Source organism: Petaurus breviceps, unplaced genomic scaffold (genome assembly GCF_028583685.1).
Source record: "Petaurus breviceps papuanus isolate PSGF00001 unplaced genomic scaffold, PetGlider_PUasm1.0 64, whole genome shotgun sequence".
Lineage (NCBI taxonomy): Eukaryota > Metazoa > Chordata > Mammalia > Diprotodontia > Petauridae > Petaurus > Petaurus breviceps.
In genome coordinates this window covers 7,158,433-7,183,362 of record NW_027186428.1, presented here as the reverse complement: position 1 = coordinate 7,183,362, position 24,930 = coordinate 7,158,433, and the positions used below count along the sequence as shown (strand labels likewise).

The following is a 24,930-nucleotide window of genomic DNA, read 5'->3' as shown; positions in this document are numbered from 1 at the left end:
TGAGACAAGGTCCTAGAGGAGATGAAGGACTATGAGTTCAGGGAAAAAAGTGGAGGAATTGGTCTTGGCAGGGAGAATGGCCAACTATATCTTGTGTAAGACTAAATATTAACACTACCTTCAGATGAAAATGTTTGCTTCATAATAGCATGAAATCATAGGAAGATTTCCTATTAAGCTAGTGGAACACATTAAATTTGAGTATTGTTACCCTAAGAAAGTCTTAGAATTTGGGTTGATGATTGGTCCCTTTTTAAAAACTAAGAATAAAGAACAGAAAATCTGTTCAATAAATATATGTAATATAAAACATATAGGAAAAGGAATGGAAAAAATGCATACATCCATTCAGCACATAGAAACAGGAAACATCATTTACATGGCGTTTAACTAGAAGACAAGGCAGCAATTATATTTGGGTACATTTTCCCAAGCTATTGGATAGGGACTGATTTTTTTATTTGTTTCTCTCTTCCTGCCCTCTCTCCCAGTCCCCCAGAACATAAGACAAAAAAACATTTTCATAGAGAAGCAAGAGAGTACAATAGAGAGAACACTATATTTAATGATTGATGGGATATACAGAGTGAGAGAGAATGAGGATTCAAGTACAACACTGAGATAACAAACCTGAGAAACTGAATCCAGTGGTGTCTTCAACAGAAATAGGGAAATTTGGAACAGTTTGTGGGGGAAGAGTGAATTCTGTTTTGAATGCTTTGAGTTTTTGATATCTTTTTTGAATTATCAAAAAAAAATTGATAATGTGAGACTGCAGTTCAGGAGAAAGACTGAGTCTGGGTATGTAGATCTAGGATTCATCTGCATAGAAATAAAAATTGAACCCAGAGGATCTGATGAGATCACCAACTGACAGAGAAGAATAGGGCTCAGAACAGACCCTTTACAGACACCCATCACTAGTGGTCATGACTTTGGTGAAGATCTAGCAGAAGAGACTAAAAAAAATGGTCAGATAGGTAGAAAGAGACCCAGGAGAGAGCAATTTCATGATAACCCAGAGAAGAGAAAAAATCCAGGAGAGATTGGTGATCATTCCAATACAACATTGTCAGATGTTTGAGAGCTTCTGATCCTATGGTACAGTGTTGCCATCTTGTGGCTCTTTAGAGTATTTTCACTAAGGACTTGTAAAAATCTGCTTTGTGTTTTCACTGCCATGTAGTCAACAAACGCTTATTTGTTGAGTGGTCAGATTGGAGTAGAAGACTATAGGTTCCCTATCATTGGGATATCGTCAACTTTAGTTTCACAAAATCGCAAAGAGCATTAGAAGTTACTGAATGAAGCCCCCTCATTTTATAAATGAAGAAACTGAGACCCAGAGGCTTGTCAAGGGTCACATTAGGTGACAGGGCTAGGATTTGAACCAAAGTACTCTGATTCCAAATCCCACCATCTATCATCTGTGTTCAATTCACCAATGTGTTGTTGTGTGTAAGTAAAAAATGGTTTTAAGTCAAGGGAAAAATAGTATTTCTCCCTTAGAAATGCCTTGTATCAGTGGGCTGTGTACAAACTGACTTACTGCCTGTCCCTCTAGGTGCAGGAAAGGTGGCTACAAGATAACCTTACCCTGAGGAAGAGAAATGAGGAACTGAAAGAGGTTGAAGAAGAAAGAAAGCAGCACTTAAAGGAGATGGGACAAATGCAGGTTTTACAGCTGAAAAAGTAGGAGTTTTTACAAGTTTATTCTTCTTCATCATTATTATTATTATTTGCCTTTTGGAGGGTAGTTGGGGTTAAGTAACTTGTCCAAGGTTACACAGCTAGTTTTTTTGTGTGGGTGTTAAGTGTCTGAGGCCGGAACCGAACTCAGGTCCTCCTGACTCCGGGGCTGGCCAGTGCTTTACTCACTGTGCCACCTAGCCGCCCCTAAAAGTTTATTCTTTAATTTGTTTAAAAATTATTAGTGAAAAAGAATTCAAAGCACTTAGACTAAACTTTTGATGCATTTTATTTTTTTTATTTTTGATGCATTTTAAATAGACATAACTGTAAAGAATTCTTGAGTTGATAGAAAAGTATGCATTGTTTAAAAAAAAAAAAAAACCAGGGGAGAAATTTGTAGGAAGATCAAAGAATCAGCACAAGCCGAGGAGTTGGTTCCCCAGCCCCTTGCTTAAAAGGTACACTGCCAAAGAATAGAAGCAGAGAAAAAGCCATGAAGGAACTCAAGTTTATTGGTGAGAGCTCCAAATTGAAAAGATCCCTGCAAACAGATAAAGAGGAACTTCATATAAATTCTCAACAAAAATAGTAAGCTAGGTTTAAAGTATATTTTAAAGAAAAAGCTAAATAAATTAGAATTTTAAAAAGCATTTTAATTTTAAAAGCTAAAATATTCTATTCAATTAAAACAGACATTTATTAAGGATCACACATTTAGTTGCAAGAGAAAAGCAGTGTTATACAGTGGTTAGAGAGTCAGCTTTGAGTCAGGTAGGCCTAAATCAGGTCCAGGCTCTGACCTTGCTTATAAGGGCACTGGCAAATTCCTAACCTCTCAGTGTTGCATAGCCAGCCTGCCCACCCACCCCCATCCCAGGCAAGATTATGCATTACAGATGAGGTGCAAATCTGCATAGGTAGGTACTAGTCACTAGAAGTACTAGTCACTTCCTTGCCCTCAAGGAAGTTATATTCTACAAAGAAGATGGAACCTGTACACAGAGAAGTAAATAGGAGCTAAGTTGACAAGGTAGAAATCCATAATATCTGGGGCATCAAAAAAGGCTTAGAGTAAGAGGTGGTGGTTGAGTTGAGCCCAGAAGAAAGCTAAGGATTAAAAAGCAGAGATCGGGAGGAGTATGCTCCAGGTCTTAGTGCATGTGTGAAGTGGGACAGGGACTGTCAGCTTCAATGAGACTTGCCTATAATCCCAAGATTCCTGCTTGGAACTCCTGTCTCGAAGTCCAGGACCCTCTCCACTCTGTCATGAGACTTTTCTAAATCAGGTCAGATTATCACAATAATGTTTGTAGATGAAACTGGAAAGAGAACAACAAAGAGGATGAGTTCCAGCATGTCCACTGTGTTCTCTGTCATTTCTGGACCCAGTACTCCTCTGGGAGTAAGGAAATGGGGCAGTAACACTTAAGATCAAGTCAGAAGTGGCTAGACCTGAACAAAGGCATTCTGAAAACACTCCTTGATTTTCAAGATATTTTAAAGGAGAGAAGATTCCAAAAGAATGGAAAAAAATTGTGGACAGTACTCTTGAAGGGAAAAAAAAACACCTGAGAGAAAACAGCAACAGCTACCAACTCATGCTCATCTCTCTGAATTTCATGAAAATGATTAAATGCATGGATTGATGATAACCTCAGTAAAAAAATAAGAAGGAAACGGGCTTTTGTAGATGTTTTTATAGCAAATAACATCTTCACAACCATATACCTGACTGAGAGAAGTAGGGAATATAAAGTTATGCTGTATTTGTTATTTGATGATTACTCAAAAAAAAAAAAAGGCATTCAACTTATTTGAATATAGCTATAAAGGTTTTCCTCCAAAAACATTGAGTCTTCCAGCTATACATTTAAATCATAAAAAATTCCATGACTGAATTCAACCATGTAATAACTGTTCATTAATCTCTTGGGTGTCAACAAGTCATAAAACAAGGAAACATGCTTACCAGCGTCATGGAAGATGCCAGACAAATCTTTCTGATAACAAGGTTTCCCACATACTTCTGTCCATGAATAGCATTGTGCCAACTACTTTATGCCCAGGAACATTACTGGTATCCATGGTTACGTGAAAGAGATCAGCCTAAACATTTACACTGAAAAAAAGTGAAGAGTGCATATTACCCAGCTTATGCTATGCAGTCAGACAGCTCACTGAGTTGGTCTGTTAGTATGTAGATTTTGAATGGGTGCCAAAGATAAATATAGTGCCAGATCTGGAATCTTTTTTTAAAAAAGGTTCTACTACATTGCATTTGGGAAATCATGCAGTGATATTAATCTTCTCTCTGCCACAAAAGCATCATTATGGTGATGCTATAGTCTTGTGAATCATGAACACTATGATAGCTGAAGAATCAGAATTGCACGTGGCCCAGAGAGGAGTATGAAAGACACATGGTGGGCAAAAGTGAGCCACAAAATATTGACAAAAAGAAAGTGTACCATTCAGGTAGCAAGAACAAAGTGATAGACAGCCTTTGTGCTACATTAGTAGTCACAAAATATTAAAAGAACCAGTATTTTGGATAGGTGCCAAGAGAATTTATGGAAAAATACTGACATAATTTCCAGGATGGGAAACCTGGGTAGACTATACCATTGGAGGGAGTACCCACCTTAGCATGTTCTCAGATCCATTTAAGTAGAATTGTTTATAGATTTCATTCCCTCTATGTAACATTAAGAGCAAAACACTCAAATGGATTTTTTATTTCATTGATTTTCATGGCCTAGTAGATAAAGTTAGGAGTACCTGAATTCAAGACTTGCCTTGGTCACTAGCTATGTATCATTTAATAGTTAACATGATATGCCACTTAAAGTTTTGCAAAGTGGGTGTATGTATGTGTAAGTAAAATATATATTACCTCACAAGTGACCTTGCAGGGTAAGTGCTATTATCCCTATTTTAGAGATAGAGGAAACTAAGAGAGAGATTGTCATTTATTAGCTTTGGCAAGTGATTCTCAGCCTCAGTTCCCCAATCTATAAAATGGGTTGTTGTGAGGATTATATATGGTTATATATATGTATCCCTTATTCTTTACCTCTTTTACATAACTAACCACCCCCTCCTTTTCCTGTCATACACATCTTGAATAATATACTTTGTCACTTCTTACTGATAAGTTGTTGATAGTAATGCTGTAAATTATTTATGTCCACTCTACATCTTTCTTTTTAAAAAATTTTATTCATTCTGAACTTAGATACAAAAAGGCAAAAAAAAATCCATGTACATAGCACAGTACAAAAAGGATTCACTATGCAACCATAAATCTCCATTTCACAGTTTACTTTTTTTAAAAAACTATGTAATAAATACATTCAAAGCTACTCCACTTTTCTTTGCTTCCTTCTGAGTTTTTTTTGTTCTCTGCTGTGCACTTTTTTTTTCTCTCCCTCCCCATTCCACACTAGAGAAGGCCACCATTAGACACAGGCACCATACTATATATACTTCTATTTGCCACTTCTTTCTCTAGAGGTGGATAACATCTTCCTTTATACCTTTGTAGTTGATCTCACTATTTATAATATTCAAAATGACTTAGTCATTCACAGGTGTTCTTAGAATGATATTGCTATTACTATATACAATGTTATCTTGGTTCTGCTCGTATCACTCTTCATTATTTCATGGAAGTCTTTCCATGTTTGTCTGAAATAAACCAGTTCATCATTTTTTTTTTTTGGAGGTCAATTGGGGTTAAGTAACTTGCCCAAGGTTACACGGCTAGTTTTTTTTGTGTGGGTGTTAAGTATCTGAGGCTGGAACCGAACTCCGGTCCTCCTGACCCCGGGGCCGGCACTTTACTCACTGTGCCACCTAGCCGCCCTATCATCATTTCTTACAGCACAATAATATTCCATCACAATCATATACTACAACTTGTTTAACCATTCCCCAAATGGCAAAACTCAGTTTCCAGTTCTTTGCCACCACAAAAAGAGCTGCTATAAATATTTTAGACCATGTAACTTCCTTTCCTTTTTTCCCTAATCACCTTGGAAAACAGACCTAATAGTGACATTGCAGGGTCAAAAGCTATGCACAGTTTTATAACTCTTTGGGCATAATTCCAGATTGCTCTCCAGAATGACTAGATCAGTTCACAGTTCCACCAACTGTGAATTAGTGTCCTCATTTTTCTGCATCCCCTCCAAAATCTCCTGTATAATCCCCTCCATCTCCCATTTTAGCCAATCTCATAGGGCTAAGATGATATCTCAATGTTATTTTAATTTTCATTTTTCTTATTAATAATGATTTAGAGCACTTTTTCATATGACTATATATAGTTTTGATGTCTTCATCGAAAAGCTACCTGCTCATATCCTTTGACTGTTTATCAATTGAGGAGTGACTACTCTACATCTTTCCATTGACCCTTTGGCTTATCTGAAATTTTGAGTTTTTGGAGATTGTGGTATTTATTCCATGATTCATAACAATCACTGTAAAAACATATGGTGTTTTTCTAAAATGTATATTTTTGCTTCAGGGAGTGCCTTGGAGTGATTAAAAATGGTTTATATTTTCTCAAAGGGAGTGTGACAGGTCAGTACAACTGACTTTGGGGACAGGGAACCTTAGTTCACATTCTGATTCTGCTACTTACTAGCTGTGTGATATTGGGCAAGTCATTTAACCTCAGTCACCTAAGTTTCCTTCCCTGTAAAATGAGAGGGTTGGACTAAATGACCTCTAAAGTCCTTTCCAGCTCTAAATCTATGATCCTCCTTTGGTCACCCAATTCACCGTGCTCCTCAATTCCTGTGACGTTAATCTTCATTCCACCACAGCCATCAATAGGGATAGTTACACCTTAGATTTCCATTGCCTATAAATGCCACCTTCCTTGCCCTGATCTTTGATATTCTTTCTCTGATCATTGCCTCCTGTTCTTTCATCTTTACATGTTTAACCTTTTGATTCTCCTTTGGTGGATTTTCACCCTTGGTAAAAGTTTATCTGCACTGTCTTCCATTCCAGGGATCACATTTTAGGAAAGGTTTTGGTGAACTGAAATGTGTCCAGAGGAAGCAATCAGTATGGTCAAGGACCTTGAATTCAGGCCATACAAAGATCATTTGAAGGAGCTGGGGATGTTTATCTTGGAGAAGAGAAGACTTGGGAGGGGGGCGTGGGAGGGTATTGTGTAATAGCTTTAAGTATTTGAAGGGCTACCACATGGAAGAGGAAATAAACTTGTTCTTCTTGGCCCGGGGCGGGGGGGGGGGGCAGAAATAGGGGCAATGGCTAGACATTGCAAAGAGACAAATTTAGGCTTGCGTTAAGGAAAAAATTCCTATCGACTAATGCTATCCAAAAACAACATGGATTTCCTGAGGATATGGTAAGTCCCCTCTCCCCAAAGTATATACATAACAGCTACCACAGATAGAAAGGACACCCTAGTGTGTCAGTCATGTTGTACCACAGAGACTGGGCTAGAGCAGATATTCTTGGAGGTCCCTCCCATCACTTGGCATACACCAAAATTGACACTCCATCTACTATTTCCAAACAGTCCCACAAACCACTCCTCATGTCTAAGATGCAGTCCTTCCTCATGTCCACACATCAGAATCCTCAGCTTCCTTTAAAACTTACCACGGGTGCCCCCTTCTTCATGAAACCTTCCCCCGATCTCCTGTTTTATTAAGGCTTTCTTCCCCTTCAGCTTTCTTTGTACCCTGGTTATGTCTTTGCATATCAGATACTGTCAGTGAACTGTATATTTCTCTAGATCAGAGACTGTTTTCTTGTTGGTGTGTCCCTAGCCCCAGCATAGTGCTTTTTACAGAAGCGATGCTTACTAAATACTTATCAAATTGAACTCTTAGCAGGTTTTTCACTTGAGGCTGTTGTAAATCACAGTGGTCTTCAATGCAGTTTTAATTTTGTCTTCCTTTACAGTGAATATCAGACATTAGAAGAAAAAATAGAAACATTGAAAAGAAATCACAGTTTAGCATTAGGACGACAAAAAGGCTATGAGGAAGAAATTCTTCATTTTAAGAGAGAACTGCGGGAACCACAGTTTTCTGATGCTGAGGAAAAGTACAGAGAAATGATGATTGTGATGAGAACAACAGAACTTGTGAACAAGGACCTCGACATTTATTACAAGGCATTGGACCAGTAAGTGTAGTCTTACAGACCTGATTCCCATTTCCTTCAGAAAATATACAGTTCTCCAGTTGTTCTGTTCTTTTTGTTAATTCTCTTGAGATTTACATTTTCACCTGTGCACGAACTACAGGCAGTTCTTGCTTTACATAAATGGATTATCCCACAGATCTCTAAGTGAAGAGACTTTTACTTTACTATAAATTTGCCTGCAGATGTAAAGAAGGAAGGGAGGAAAGGATGTAAGAAGAGTCCCAAGTACCTGTGGAAGGAGTGGGAGGGACATAGTTCAAGGACACATAAGGGCCAGAGACACAGAAGCTAGGTCCAGGGCCAGTCATGTGGGAAGTTGACCAGGAACCAAGAAGAAGGGATTTGACATGGATACAGACAGGAGAGGACAGGCAATACACACAGGCTGGGGACAAACAATGGGACATGTGGGTGGAGCTGTGGTCAAGGTCTCATCTTTTGGCACTAGACAACTCAGGGCAAGCCCCTGGTCTGTCAGCAGCCATTCCTGGTATCTGTTCTGCTTTCAATTGGAGTGTTTTGGTAGGGGGAGAGGAGCAGGCCTTGGAATGCCTAGCTAAGGGGCAGGAGTAGAGAGAAAGAGCACAGTACTGTTCAGTAAAGTTAACATAGGGGTTTTTTTGGAATATGTATTTCTTTCAGAATTCTACATGTAAAGTTCAATTTGCATAATGCAAATCTACATAAAGCAAGAACAGTATCAATAGGGTCTCAGCTCAAAGAACTATACTAGTAGGTTTTTTCTGTACCTTAGGATCTCAAACACATTAAAGGGGAATAGACATGGGAGAAAAACAAACCACAAAGTAGTGTTGCTTGGGCTCTACAGGGCACATGAAAGTCAAGAGATGATTGCACATGGATGGGCTTTTGGACTTACAGAAACACTGTCTACATTATAGAAGGGTTGAGGATAAGTGCCCAGATACTTCATATAGGTCATACCCCGTCTTAGAAACTTCAAATGAACTGACCAGGCATTTTATTTTAATAGTTTGTTGTCTTGATTGTGGTTTGAAATAGAAGGACTGTTGGTATAAGAGGTTTTGTTGTATGGTACCTGACTTCTAAAATAACCCTTTAAAAGTTGTTTGATCAACATTTTAAGATGTAGAACTATTTAGTTTAAGATGTGTTGGAGAGGTAGTACATTACAGTAGAAAAGGCAGCAGTTTGGAGCCAGAGGGCCTGGTTTCACAGCTTACCTCTGACATGAATTACCTCAATGACATTAGGAAATTACAAAACTTCTCTGGGGATCAGCTTTTTTACCTCTAAAATTTATTGGACTGAGCGGTCACGAAGGCCCCTTCTGGATCTAGTTCTATAATCCTGTTACCTGCACTATGTTGACACATGTTTTTAAACCTCTGAATGTTAGAATGTCCCCAAGACAATGCTGGAAGAGCAAGAGAGAAAAAGCTAGAAATGTCAGGTTCATCAGTGAAGGGGGAACTCTTAAGGAAAAGATGCTGTTCATTGATGCCTAGTGAAGATGAAAACTCACTGCTTGAAAGAAGAACAAGAATGAGTCTTGATGCTGCAGAGCTTTCTGACTAGCCTGTTCCTCACAGAGGCTAGTCCGCTTCTGCAGTTCCGGACACTTACCTCGTTTCATATTTCACAATCTGTACCTGGATGCTTGTTTTTCCTGGGCACAGAGACAGGAGATGGGGTGTTATGTATGAGGAACCATAAGAAAGTCAGTTTGATTGAATCATAGAGAGTGTGAAGGGAAGTAATATCTAAAAAGGCTGGAAAGGTAGGTTTGGGGCTTTAAAAAAAAAATAAACAGAGGCATTTATATTTGTTCCTAGAAGTAATAGGGAGCCACTAGAGTTTTAGTAAAGGAGCTCCCAGGTCAGACCTGTGATTTAGGAAAATGACTTTGCGAAGTGTGTAGAAGATGAATGGGTGTGAGGAAAGACTCACAGTAAGGAGACTGATGAGGACACTGTTTCAGTAGTCCAGGTGAGAGGTGAAAAGGGGTGTGTAGAGAAAGGAATGGTACATATGATGTGTGTTGTGGAGATAGTAATGACGACTTGGCAACTGATTTGTGATGCAGAATGAGTGAGAATGAGCATTGGCAGGAATCTGCTGGATGGATTGGAAAGGGAAAGAGAGTGAAGGTGGTGAGACCTGTTAGGAGCTTCCTCAGATGAGGTGAGTAGTGAGAGGCCTTAATGTGATGGCCATGGGAAGAAAGAAGAAGGAATAGATATGATAGGTCCTGGCTATCCAAATGGTTGGATAAAAGAAGTGAGCTGAGGAAAGAATTAAAGATATTACTAAGGTTTTTAACATTGGAAAAAGGGTGAAGGTCAGTGTTCTGCTCAGAAAATTTTAGTGAATCCCAGTTGAAGAAAAGATAAAATTCAAATTGTTTATTCCAGCATTCAAGGGTCCCTCTACAATTAGTCCCACCTATTTTCACTTACTCTCCTACACTCAGATCAAAGTACCATCATTTCTGCACTTACTTTGCCTTCTGCACCTTTCCTCAATGCTGTTTCTTCTTCAAAAATGCCCATTCCCTTCTATCTTTCCCCTCCACCTCTGCCATCCACTCCTCTTCTCCTGTTGAAATCCTGCCTATTTCAAGGGCCATTTCATTCATGAAGGCTTGCCTAATCAGCCCTGTCTAGATGTGATCCCACTCCACCTTCTGAACCCATTACCTTGTCTTCTACCATTTTTGTGCCTCTTGACTGTATTCTGCATTGTATTACAGTTATTTGTACACTTATCTTTTTCTTTCATTTTATTTGTTTGTTTGTTTTATTTGATGACAGAGATTCATACTCATTATTATAAGCATTGCCATGCCTTGTGCAGTGTAATTACGAGACCTAACTGAAGGGAACTCAGTAGCCCCTTTTTATACAAGTTTTCCTGCAAACACTGAATTCAGCTTTTCTCTCTTTAAGAAAATATGGCCCCAGTTAACCTTCTTTTACCTCTTAGAGTTAAACTTGAATTCAGTGTAGTGTTGCATTTGTGTGTTTATTTAAGGTAACGCAGGAAATTAGCTTTGCATTTTTAAGAAAAGCTGATTAGTATCTGTTATTAGTAATCATCAGAAAAATCACTGAGACTAAAGTATCTCCAGTGGTCAGAGAATCTTTTTTTTTTTCCATTTTTCAAATGCTTTATTAACTTCTGATTTACATCATTCATTTCCGCCAGATTTTGAGTTACAAATTTTCTCCCCATTTTTCCCCTACCTACCACCCCAAAATAGCAGTCCCACAGGATATCCCCTCCTCCAGTCTGCTCTCTCCCATATCTTCTCCCATACCCCCTTTGACTTTTCCAGTAGGGCATGGTGGATCTCTATGCCCCAGTGCCTGTATATCTTATTTCCCAATTACATGTAAAATAGTATATATATATATGTTTTTTTTTTTAACATTTTATTTTAAAAATTTGAATTCCAGATTCATTCCCTTCCTCCCATGTCACCCACCCTTACTGGGAAGATAAGCAGGTCCGCATAGGTTGTACATGTGTAGCTAATGCAAATCATTAACATAGTAGATATATTGTAAAAGACTGACATCCCATCCCACCTCCCACTTGTTCTATTCTCTACTTTGATACCATCCTTTTTCAAAAGTGGGTGCTTGCAACTTCCCTCCCCCCAGCCTGCCCTCCCTTCCATCATCCTCCCTCTTATCCCCTTCCCCCCTACTCTCCTGTAGGGTGAGATACCCTATTTAGTGTGTATGTCATTCCCTCCCTAAGCCAAATTCAGTGAGAGTAAGGTTGACCCATTCCCTTTTGCTTTCCTGTTCTTCCCCTCCGTTGTAACCATTTTCCCTTGCCTCTTCTATGTGAGATAATTTACTCCATTCTGTCTCTCCCCATCTCCTCTCATTATATTCCTCTCTCACCTGTCAATTTCACCTTTTAAGTATCATCCCTTCCTATTAAATTGTATATGTATACATGTAAACATATATAGACACATTCACTTATGTATTCATATGCCCGTATACCTTCCAATATAGACACATATGTGTGTGTGTGTATATATGTATATATATACACACACATACACACACACATACGTTTCTATTCCCTTCAACTATTTTCATACTGAGAAAAGTTTCATCAGTTATAATTATCGTTTTTCCATGTAGGAATGTTAATAGTTCAACTTTTATAAGTTCCTTATGATTTCTTTTCCCTGTTTACCTTCTCATACTTCTCTTGCTTCTTGTATCTGAATGTCAGATTTTCTATTCAACTCTGGTTTTTTGAGCAAGAATGCTTGAAAGTCCTCTATTTCACTGAATGACCATATTTTCTCCTGAAACATGATACTCAATTTTGCTGGGTAGGTGACTCTTGGTTTTAATCCCAGCTCCTTTGCCCTCCAGAATATCATATTCCAAGCCCTTTGATCCCTCAGTGTAGAAGCTTTCAGATCCTGAGTTATCCTGATTGTGTTTCCACAATATTCAAATTGTTTCTTCCTGGCTGCTTGTAATATTCTCTCCTTGATCTGGGAATTTCAGAATCTGGCTATAATATTCCTAGGAGTTCTCTTTTGGGAATCTTTTTCAGGAAGTGATCCGTGGATTCTTTCAACCTCTGTTTTGCCCTCTGGTTCTAAAACATCAGGGCAGTTTTCTTTGAGAACTTCCTGGACGATGATTTCTAGGTTCTTACTTTGATCATGGCTTTCAGGTAGTCCAATAATTTTTAAATTCTCTCTCCTGGATCTATTTTCCAGGTCAGTGTTTTTTCCCATGAGATATTTCACATTATCTTCTACTCTTTCATTTGTTTGTATCTGTTTAACAGCATCTTGATTTCTCATCAAGTCATTAGCTTCCATTTACTCCAATCTAATTCTGAAGCAATGATTCTCCTCAGTGAGCTTTTGAGATTTTTTTCCATCTGGCAAATTTGGCTTTTTAAGGCACTCTTCTCCTCATTGCCTTTTTGAGCCTCTTTTACCATTTGAGTCAGTCTGTTTTTTAAGGTGTTATTTTCCTTAGTCAGGCTGTTGATTCTCATTTTGTAATTTTCTTGCTTCGTTCTCATTTCTCTTCCCAATTTTTTCTCCACTTCTCTTATCTGTTTCTTAAGGTCCTCTATGGCCTGTAATCAGCTCGTATTTTCCTTTGAAGCTTTTGGTGCAGGAGTTCTGACTTCCCTCTCTTCCTCCTGTTGCGTGCTTTGCTCCTTTTTGTCCCCAAAATAGGAGTCTAATGTTGGATTCTTCTGTTTGCTTTGCTTCCTTTGCCTGGTCATGTTGCCACTCAATTACTTGACTTTTGCGCTTTTTGCCACAGTAGGACTCTGCTGCCAGACAGGGGAGCTTCGTACCAAACTCAGTGGTCAGAGAATCTTAAGTCTAAATGTGTATGTAAGAAAAATCCATTGAATTGTATCTATTTCCCCCCTTGCCTTTGGGGTCTATAATGTATCAATTAATATTCAACCTGAATTTAGAGTATATTACTAAGTAAAGAGCAATTCTTTTCTTCTGCCTCATGAGTTTTTGTATGCCAAGATAGGAAGGGTCCTACACATACCAGATACAGGGCAAATAATAACCCTTTGAGAGTGAACTCTTTTTTTGTTTGTTTTGGTTTTTGGAGGACAATTGAGGTTAAGTGACTTGCCCAAGGTCACATGGCTAGTTTTTGTGTTACATGTCTGAGGGCAGATTTGAACTCAGGTCTTCTTAACGCCAGGTCTTCTTAACTCCTCTTAACTCTATTCACTGCACCACCTAGCTTCCCAAGAGTGAACTCTTAAGTAACAGCTAAAACTCTTATTTGAAGGTAATGATCTTCACCCTTGGACTTTGCATAGCACTTTAGTTTGTAATTCTCTAATGCACTAATCATGTGATGTTTTTCACAGCTGTTTGTGTTTATGTATTATCCTCTTACTGACCATAAACTTCATGAATTTCTTAAGTTATTTCCCCAGTCTCCAACACTGTACTTTGCACAGGATAGGTATTTGATAATGAACGAATGATTCCTAGACATCATTAACTGAAACTGCTGTCTCCAAAGTTACCAGTGCTTTCTTAATCACCAAATCTAATAGCCTTTTCTCAGTCTTGACCTTTCTTGACCTTTTTGCAGGATTTGACATTAATGATTACTTTCTTGTCTTGGGTACTCTCTCCTCTCTAGATTTTCCTAATACTTGTCCCTTTTTTCTCTTTCTGCCTGTCTGACCACTCTTCAGGCTCCTTTGCTAATTTTTAATCTATATTATACTCACTGACTATGGATATTCACAAGTGCTCTCTTCTCTTTTTTCCCCATACTGTCTCACTTGATGATTTCGTCAGCTGGTGTAGATTCAGTTATCTTCTCTATGTGGATGATTCCTAGATTTACATATCCAGTTCTAGTCTCTTTCCTGAACTCCAGTTACTGACCACCAGCTTTTAGACATTTTGAACTGGATATCCTGCAGATATTTCAAATCAGCCCATCCAAAGCAGAGCACATTATCTTTCTCTCCAAACTCTTTTCTCTTCCCAGCTTTCCTATTAGGTGTCAAGGATACCCTCTAATTCTCCCAGACACTTTGCTCAGGCTTGTTCCCTTGGTGTGGTCCTCACCTCTTTATTCTCACTCATTCCCATAGATGTCTAATCCTTTATGAAATCTTGTTGTTTCTATCTTTACTCTTGTATAAAGCCCTTTCTCCCCACTCACCCAGCAGCCACCCTGGTGTGGGCCTTTATCACTTCATGCCTGGACTATTAGCCTTCTAATGGGTTTCTCTGCTTCAGTGACTCCCCTCTCTAATCTATCATCCACTCAACTGCGAAAGTGATTTTCTAAACTATCAGTCTAACCATATCACTCCCCTGTTAAATAAACTTCTGTTGACCCCTGTTATCTGACAGATTACATATAAATTCCTGTTTTTGACATTTAAAGCTCTAAACAACCTGGCCACTTTCTACCTTTCCATTCTTATATTTTACTCTTTGCAGGTACTCTATGATCCATTGACATCATCCTCCTTACTAGTTCCTTGTAGATGACATTACATCTCTCTCCATTCCCTTTTGCTGGCTTTTCCCAGTCTAGAATGCTTTCTTTCCGAGGTTACATCTCCTGCTTTTCCTAACTTCCGTCAAGATTTTCTTTACATCCTCTTCCATTAGAATGTGACATTCTTGAGGACAGGGACTGTTTTTATCTGTCTTTATATTCCCAGCGATTAGGACAGTACTCAGCATATAGTAAGCAATTATTCCATGGTAAGAATGAGAGGGGGACAAAAGGATTTTAGTCATGTGTAAGTTGGGTTTCAATGTTAAGTTGAAGTAGAATTTTTTTAAAGTTTGAATGAATTAGTTTGTATTTTAAAGTATTAGATTCATGGTTTAAAAAGAGGTCCCTTTTCATGATTGTCCCAAAAAGAAAACTTTTCTCCCTACAAATAAGAAGTCCTTGGAAGTTTGGGAGTTGAAATGTAATGAATGAATGCTAAGATCTTAAGAATAGGTATAAAAAGTAAAGATAACGGGGGCGATTATAAGACAGCTGATGGCATCCCTATCAACAAGCTGAGTGTGGGTTTAGTCGTTTGCTATTTTTTTTTCCTGTTCTTTTTATAATTTGCATTATAATCCTTCATCTGATAATATTTTAAATGTATTTTATGTTGAGTCATTTCTTCTTTCTTTTGCTGGTGAATCAAAAGATCGTGAAATGATTTTGCCGAAGTAAGTAGCATAAAGTTAAGTTTCAATTTTGTGTAATCAGATAAGAAACCTGCTATAGAAGTAAGGTCCTCCTCATATCCTTGGTCTACATTTTACCTTGAAAGTAATAATGTCTGCCTTTGGGGCATGATAGTATGTAATACTTAGAAGATTCTTAAGCTGTCCAAAGAAACCTCTGAGGATCTTTTGTTGAAAGGTGACACGTAGTTGCAAAGTTTCATTGCAGCCAGTCACATCACTTTCAGGTTTGTAGTTATCTTTTCCTTTCTTTTGAGTTGAAAAGCTGTCAGTTACTAAATAAAACCGAGAAAATGTCTTAACACAAATGGGGAATATTTATCACAGCTGAATAGCATGAGGGATTTGGGACTAAGATGTACAGATGTTTGAGGTTTACCTTTTGGCATCTAAAACACCTTAATCCTCTAAACAATATCATCTCTTCTGCATCATAGTTGAAGCTTTGTGGGCTTTATCTAAGTGAAAGGGGAAGTCAGCAGTGCTGGGGACTCCAGGAACAACCCCCGGAAGCCTTGATTATGCCACAGCATGTCAGCCAGCATCTTTTGCCCCTAAGGAAATTTCTCCTTAGTGCTTCTGTCAGTGTGCAAAATCCTGACAGTATCATACCACTTTACTCCTATTAATAATTGTTCCCTTTGCTTAGTTAGCAGTTAAGAGAATAGGCAGATGATCTGCTTTATGTTAAATGGTGGTCTTCTCTCTGTTATGATTTGAAAATTACTGTCACTACTGGTGACAGCAAGGCAGCGATCCCCCTGCGGAGCAGTAGTCTAGGTTCTAGTTTGGAGAAGTTAGAAGAGCTGTTGTCCTGAGACTCTTAAATACAAGATGAGCTGTGGTATGATTTCTCTCGTCATCTTAGCTCCGGCATGTGGTAATAGGGACTGGTAGCTCAAAGGCTTGTCCTGTGAATTAGAGGTATCTATGTCTTAGTTTCCCCTGACCTGGTTCCAACCCTAGAAAGACTGTTCAACAAGCAATTATTATACTTTATACCAGTGGTAAGTGGGAGAAGTGGCCAGAGACCTTTCTCTTTACCTCCAGTAACTTATCATAACTTCGGTAAAAACTTCTGATACAAATATGCTTTGTAAAATTCTTATAATATACACTAAAGAAGCAACTTAATATAATTAATTTCTTAGTTGATTCACTGGTCCCTGGAACAAACTGACCAATTTAAGATTTCTTGGAGGAGAACGAGGGGAGACTTGTACCAAATGAGATAAAATTGATGTTTTTTAATTAGGGGTTCATGATATTAATTTTTTATTGCAAATTATTTTCTTTTCTCAGTGCAATAATGAAGTTTCATAGCATGAAAATGGAAGAAATCAATAAAATTATTCGTGATCTCTGGCGAAGTACCTACCGAGGCCAAGGTGATTAATATTTATTCAATTAATGCTCTTTATCAGGACTCTTATCCACAATTAATAGCTTTACTCTGACCATTCTCTGAGTCTCATCCATACTTCCTGCTCTCTTCCCCACACTCCTGTGCTATTCCTAGTCTCAATAAGACTCCAGCTAAAGGGAACAGTCATATCTATATTATATAATATACCATTTAAGATGAACTATTTTTGGAGGCTCTTTATTTTCCAGGGCTTTGGGCTGGCCTTGTTCCTTCATCGCTACTCCTCTCCTGTTGCCTCTTCTTTATCACTCCCTTTCCATTATTACTTCTAACTTTCCCACTAACTTTCTTTCTGAGAATTCATAAGACTTCTTATCTTGGTGTGATCCTCTATCAAGATTAGGCAAAATTTTCTGTTCACAACCTGGTCAGATTTTATATAATTGCTATGATGCAAATAACAATTAGCCAGAGCTATAACTGGAAAAAAGGGTTTGGGATTGCTTTATTTTGAAGAATGTAGATATGGATAAGCTTAACTCAGATAAGGAGAAAACCAGCATAAGGAAATTGATAGTGGAACTAGAAAGGGCAGGAAGGGCGCCCCATTCCCTGACCTGACTTTTGGCATCATGTGATTATTACTTCCTGATTTTGGCAGTCAGTTTTTAAAAGATTCAACTTCATATTTTAAGAAAAGCATAGAAATGTTTCATTTTGTACTTGATGCAGAGTGCCACTTTTATCATGCTACTTAAGGTACCACTTTAATCATGCTACTTAAAACTAATTATATCATCTGTCATTTAACTTATCTAAAAATCAATAAGGAATTTTTTTACTCAGTTAACAAGTATCTACTGTGTACCAGGCATGGAGCTAGGCTCTGAGGATGTAAATACAAAGCATGAAGCAGTTCTTTCACACAAGAGCTTACGTTCTAATAGGGGAGACAAGTACATCTTTAAATATAAAGACAATAAATACAAGGTATTTTGGGAGGGCAGCAAGGCTTCATGTAGATGGCGTCACTTGAGCTGTATCTTGAAGGAAGGGAGGAATTCCATGCCATGGGGATGAGGAAGAAGTTCCATTCCAGGCATGAGGGCAGCCTGTTCAAAGGCATTGAAACAGGGGATGGTGGCATCACATGTGCAGAACAGAGAAGGCAAATTTGGTGTATCACAGTGCAGGAGCAGGAGTAATGTTCAGTGAAGCTACAATGTTAGGCTGGGGTAAGGGAATGAATGGCTTTCAAAACTAAACAGAAGCACTTATATGTGATTCTAGAGGTCTAGGGAGCTGCTGTTAGCATTTGGGATAATTTCTATACTGCTTAATATTCTCTTCAACAAAAACTTTCTTTTTTTTTCTCTCAAACTCTTATATCAGATATTGAATATATAGAAATTCGATCTGATACAGATGAAAATGTGTCAGCTTCTGACAAAAGGAGGAATTACAACTATAGAGTAGTAATGATAAAAGGAGATACAGCCTTGGATATGCGAGGACGATGCAGTGCCGGGCAAAAGGTAGGTATACAGAACTGGTATAGCAGTTACATATCAAGCTAGAGTTAAGGGGCGGGGCGGGGGGGAGGAAGGGGCTTATGATTCTTTCCAAGCAAAAATGAAAAATCTAAATTCTGATCCAGTATGAGTGGTAGGAGCATAATAGGTCTTGGAGGCAGGAGAAATCTGGATTTTACTCTTCCCTCTGATGCCATCTCAATGACCCTGGTCAGGTCCTTTAAGCTCTTTGAGTTTCAGTTTTCTTTTTCATGAAATGGGGATAATAATAATACCTATCTTACAGGGTTGTGAGAGTCAAGAGAGAGAATGTAAAGCAGTTTGCAGAATTTAAATGACTGCAAAACCGAGAAGTCCCAGAATCACAGAATTTTAAAGTTGGAAGGAACTTCAGCAGCCATCTGATTGAGGCCATATCTGAAAGGAATCCCTTCTATGACATCCCCAATGCCAGCCTTTTACTCAAAGACCTTCACCAAGGCAGGGAACATTCCACTCCTGAGAGAGCACACTTCATTTTAGAATAGCTCTAATTGTTGATTTCTTGACACCAGACCTCCATTGTTCCTGGTTCTGCCCTCTGGGACCAAACAGAACAAGGCTAATCCTCTTCCACATGACATCCTTTCACATACTTGAAGATAACTCTCATATCCTCTGACTCATCTCTTCTCCAGGCTAAACCTCCCCATTGGGTTTTTTTTTTTTCCTGGTTGGGTTTCTTTAAAATTTGTTTAGTATTTTCTTTTTCCCCAGTTACATGTAAAAACAATTTTTAACATTTGTTTTTAAAACTTTGAGTTCTTAATTCTCTCCCTTCCTCCCTCCCCACCCCCTAGTTGAGAAGGCAGGCAATTTGATATTAGGTAATACATGTGTAGTCATGCAAAAAAACATATCTGTAATAGTCATGTTGTGAAAGAAAACATAGGCAAAAAAACTCAAGAAGAATGAAGAAAGTAAAAAAAAAGTATGCTTCAATCCATATTCAGACATCATCAGTTCTTTCTCTGGGATGGATAGTATTTTTCATCATGAATTCTTCAGAGTTGTCTTGGATCATTGTATTGATGAGAACAGCTAAATCGTACACAGTTAATCATCTTACAATATTGTTGTTACTTCGTACACAGTACATTTCACTTTGCATCAGCCCATATGAGTTTTTCCAGGTTTTTCTTAGAGCTTTCCAGCTCATCATTTCTTTTTTTTTTGAAGGGGGGAAGGCAGGGCAATTGGGGCTAAGTGACTTGCCCACGGTCACATAGCTAGTTTTTTGTGTTAAGTGTCTGAGGCTGGATTTGAATTCAGGTCTTCCTGACTCAAGGACTGGTGCTCTATTCACTGCGCCACCTACCCACCCCATGCTCATCATTTCTTATAGGACAATAGTATTCCATCGTAATCACGTACCACAACTTGTTCAGCCATTCCCCAGTTGATGGGCATCCCTTCAATGTCTAATTCTTTACCTACAAAAAAGAGCTGCTGTAAATGTTTTTGTACATGTAAATACTTTTCCTTTTTTTTAAATCTCTTTTGGAGTACAGACCCTCCCCATTGGGTAAAACCTATTGTCTTATGATGTGGACTCAAGGCCTTTCACCATCCTGTTTGCTCTTATCAATATCCTCCTTAAACTGGGATGCCCAGAACAGAACAGTAAACAAAACACTCCAGATGTGAGCTGTCACTTTCTCCCTAGAAACTTGTCTCTTCATTAGTGCACCCTGAAGTAACATGGAGGTGTTGTTGTTTTTTTTAATTTTCCTGTCATTAAACACTGAGGTGATGTTTTTTAACCCAAGTACAAGACTTTATATTTATCCTTGTTGAACTTAGTCCTGTGCTCTAGACTGTCAAGATCTTTTGGGATTTTAACCCCATCGTCAAAAGAAATGAATGAATATCTGCAAAAATATACAAACCAACAAAAACAAGAAATTATTATATTAATAGTCAGACAAGGAAATGGAGCAAGTCATAAGGGAACTGCCATGAAATACTGAAAACTCTGTTATAAGCAGCAGTGACCAAGAAAGTTTACAGGGTGGACATGCAAAGGAATCAGATCGTGGGTTCAGGGTGTTAGAGCTGGAAGGGACCCTAAAGGCCGGGGAGTTGGGGGTGAGGCAAGATGAGGAAACGGAGACTTAGAGGGCTACATGCAAGTTAGGGTTTGATGCCACTTAACTCCAAGTCTAGTGCCTGGTGCCACTTCACCTTCTCATTCCTCTCCATTATATCTCTAGAGGGTCTTATTGGTTTAGGAAACCATAATTTAGCTATGTTAGCAAGCCAGAAACCTAGCATATGAGTAGCATATGAGATATTAAATTGTACTCATACTTTTTTTTTTAAAGCAATGGGGGTTAAGTAACTTGTTCAAGGTTACACAGCCAGTTATTTCTGGGTGGGTGCTAAGTGTATGAGCCCGGATTCGATCCCAGGTCATCCCAACTCTGGGGCCAGTGATCTTACTCGCTGTGCTACCTGGCCGCCCATTGTACTCATATTTTTGAAAAAGCAGGAGTGCTATCTGGCATCGTCTGACTTGCAGGCATTCTCTCCAGTATATTGGCTTCACCCACATTTGGTGAGATAACTATAAATACCATCCTTTAAAGACAGAAATATCCATAAGGTTAAGGCATAATTGATTCTATTTCTGGTATGAATTCCATGGTGCCTGAACTAGACACTAGTTTGCCTGCCTGGGAGAAGTCATATGGAAGTCCAGAGGTTAGGACTGCATTGTGATTATTGGATCTGGTGTAGAGTGTATCATTGGGTTCAGTTCTAGTAGTTACCATTTAAGAGAGATGTGGCAAATATTAAAAGAATGTAAAAGAAGTAAAAGGTTAAAGGACAATAAAGTAGCCCCTGTGGCGCTACTTTATTGGAAGAATTGAAAATAAAAATACTTGGTCTCTGCCCAGAGTGGAGTAGTCACATACTACTATAAAATTTTTTTTAATCTATAAGGAGGGAAAAGAGCCTTTTCCCTTTGCTGAGGACAGTGTGAGAAATGGTTTAAAATACCCTGCGAGAAATTATCAGGCTTCCTAGACACATCCATATGGCTATGGTGACCATATTTCCTAACCCCAAATCATGGCTGTTCCTTTACCTCACCTCATTAGAGCCCCATTTTCCTTTTTTGAACTGGGAACCATCTAGGAAAATCCAGGACATATAGTTGCCTACAAGCAATATGTGTGTACAGTAGAATTTGCCTGCCTACCTTCCTGTATATACATGCAAATAGATTGCCCAGAGAAGTTGTAAAGTCTTTCCACATGTTACAACTTAGATATAATTCTGCCCTGTGGCAGAGGACTGGATCAGGTGACTTGTGTCAAGCTTTATTAAGAGAGTTTTAAACATTCAGAGATTATTGACTACATTGGCTGAGTTTTTAATTTTCATAAAAAGCTCTCAACTTTGGCTTATAAATGCTTATCAATTTCCCTTCTTCAGACAGCTTCTGAGAATAAGAAAGGTTTCTATATTTCTAGTTTAGCTGAAGAAGAATTGAGGTTTCACTCTGGAAATAAAGAACTGGATACTTGAAAACTTCTAATTTCAGCTGAAGCTTATAACAACCAATTCCTACTTGTATATCAGTGCAAAATAATTCTGATCTTATGTTTCACTTTTACAAGTAAAAGATGGGTTTACAAAAGCAAAATCAGAAACACCTTTACCTGGATTTTCATCTCTTCTATTCAGATGGCACATGAAGTTATCAGACTCATACATTCAGCTAGATAACTACTCATTTGTGCCATCTACATTCAGCCACTGTTTGTGTTGGGCCTTTGTCAAGAAGCTGCTTGTTTCTGGTTAAAGGGCAGTTGAAAATATTGCCCTAACCTCCTAACAAGGCAGGAAGATGGCTATAAATAAATGAAGCTCTAGCTCCCAAGGCAGTGAAGAGCTATGGACAACTACAGCAGTTCTCTAGGAAAAATAGCTGCGAGCTCAGAGAGTTCTTTCTAACCCAGAGATTATGTATTTCATCAAAGCAGACTGCTGACCGCAAGGGTGAAGAAGGTGTAGTGACCTTTCCAGATGTAAGAGCTTTTTTAGATACTATCAGTTTTATCTCATACATTTCAGTGATATTCTGAAATCAGTTTAGTAACCACCCTTAGGGAAATTGAGAAACAGAAATGAGTGATGTAATAGGAGCTCCTGGTAGTGGTTAGATACAGCTTGAGTGATAGCCTGCTATGGTGGCAGCAGCACTGGACAAGTCACCAGAGCTTTTGGCGCAGCTGCTGCAGCAGCTGGGTAGCTTTGGGCAAATCCCTTACCTCCAGTGAGTAGGATCTTGTCATCTCCTTAGTAAAGATCTTTTAATGGCTCCCTACTGTCTAGAGCAGAGATGTCACATGCCCAAAGCTGCATGCAACCCACAACACTCCTATGCAGCCTGAATCAGATTAAAATGTAATTGAGAAATATTTTACAAAATAAATAAAGGTACAGTGGAACATAGATAATGTTAATATGTGGTTTTCTAAGTCATTTAAGTGGTTGCATGAATCCTTATATACAGTATGTTGGCCAGTTTCTATTTGAGATTGACAGCACCGGTCAAGATCTTAAAAAGAACCTGCTCAGGGGTTCCCATTAGCTACTATTTTTTTTTTATCATATCCTTATCTTTGGGAGGCTTAGCGTTATGTTCAGCTTTTTTCCCCCCAAGTGGTTATTTTTGGTTTGGGGGTGGGTTGTTTTGTTTTTTGCTTTTGTTTTGGATTTCCTTTGGTTTCTTGTTTTCCATCTGGACCTATGATTTCACTGATGTAGGGAACTCCTAATGAGGAAATCTTCTTCACTGAGGTATATAGCTGTTGTTAAGCCACTTAGAGGTTGTAATTAAGTGCCTTGTTTAGAACTAGTCACCCAGTAGATATTAGACACAAGGCTTTAACGCAGGTGCTCCTAACTCTGAGGCTGCCTTTCTCCATACCTCCATTACTACCTCTCTGGCAGTATTAGATTCTCAGTATATACTCCCCACTGGCACACAGTTCTCGCGAACTTGGACTTACTCAGAATGTGGCCCGCGTGGTTGGTTGAGGTCTGTCACCTCTACATTCAGTTGGGAATGATATCTGCAACGTTTCCTTGAGCTTGACAGACACAAGGGTCTGTCATCTAGGCTCAGACCCCAGCCCCTTTTCCTTCTGGGGGCTTTGTTTGCGCCTCACAGACTCGGCTCTCACTGCCACTGATTCTCCTTCAGGTGCTTGCTTCCCTTATCATTCGCTTGGCCCTCGCAGAGACCTTCTGTTTGAACTGTGGCATTCTGGCCTTGGATGAGCCCACGACGAACCTTGATAGAGAAAACATTGAATCTCTTGCACATGCCCTGGTGGAGTAAGTATTTATTAAATTGGGAGGGAGCAGGGGAAACATTATAGCAATAACTTTTAAATAACATCAAGAAAAGTAAGTTCTCATTTAAAATAAACTTTGAATGGAAACCGTTCATAGGCTTCATGAAGAATTTAATTCATGTCAATATAAAGGTTTGACTGTTGGAAATTTTAAATATTCAGCCGATGTTTTTCTTAACTGGCCACATATTAGGCCATCATCAGGAAAGATGGTTTTTTCTTCCTCTCATTCATTTTTTTCCTAATGAATTTGACCAATATCAGAAAACACGAACATATCTTTACACTGAGAACAGAAAAATAGTATTGTATGTCAGACTGTGATTCTGTTATATGCAGCTTCGATTTTTTAAGTAAGTTTAACATGGTAATAACACTGCCTTGCTTATTTGTGTTCCCTTCTGAATTTCTTTTTACTCTTAAAATTTCATTAATGTTCCTTTCTTTTTCTTTGCATCTCTATTCTCCTATTCACACCCCACTAAAAAAAAAAGGTTAAAAACCCTTCCTTGTAACAATTAAGTATAGTCAATCAGAAAAAAAAAAAACCACTCATACATTACATATGAAAGTATATATTTCATTCTTCACCTATACTCCATCTTGGCCTCTCTGGCAAGAGGTGGGGACCATGTTTAATAATCAGTCTTCTAGATAAAGTTCTTAAATCTTTTCCTATTCTTTCCCTTTACAGTTTTGCAGTCAATGTATGATTGTTCCCCAGGTTCTGCTTCATTCCACAGCAGTTCACATAAGTCTCTCCAGGTTTCTCTGCCCCTAGAGCTTTCAGGTGGAAGCCTTCCTCAGCTGTACATCCCTGCCCAGATCCTCGTTGTCCTTGGCACTTGGCTTTTCTGAATGGGTTTGCTCCACAATTCGGTCATCTTCTCCACCCTGACTCTATCCTCAGACCAAACACTTGTTATCGTCAAGGTGCTCTGCTCTCTGTCCTCAGTTTTCCTCTTCTTTTGACATTTTACTGGGGGAACGCAACAT

General features: G+C 38.7%; 1 protein-coding gene across 4 annotated transcripts in view; it reads left to right on the top strand.

Annotated features, from left to right (window-relative positions):
• RAD50 (RAD50 double strand break repair protein) overlaps positions 1-24,930 on the top strand; it is an 81,969-nt gene that overhangs the window by 53,570 nt on the left and 3,469 nt on the right. For all 4 annotated transcript variants that reach the window (XM_069103859.1, XM_069103861.1, XM_069103863.1 and 1 more), the window contains exons 21-25: positions 1,565-1,692; positions 7,642-7,866; positions 16,928-17,013; positions 18,384-18,526; positions 23,781-23,914. In XM_069103859.1, coding sequence (XP_068959960.1) covers positions 1,565-1,692; positions 7,642-7,866; positions 16,928-17,013; positions 18,384-18,526; positions 23,781-23,914 — 716 coding nt within the window. The remainder of the gene's footprint in view (positions 1-1,564; positions 1,693-7,641; positions 7,867-16,927; positions 17,014-18,383; positions 18,527-23,780; positions 23,915-24,930) is intronic.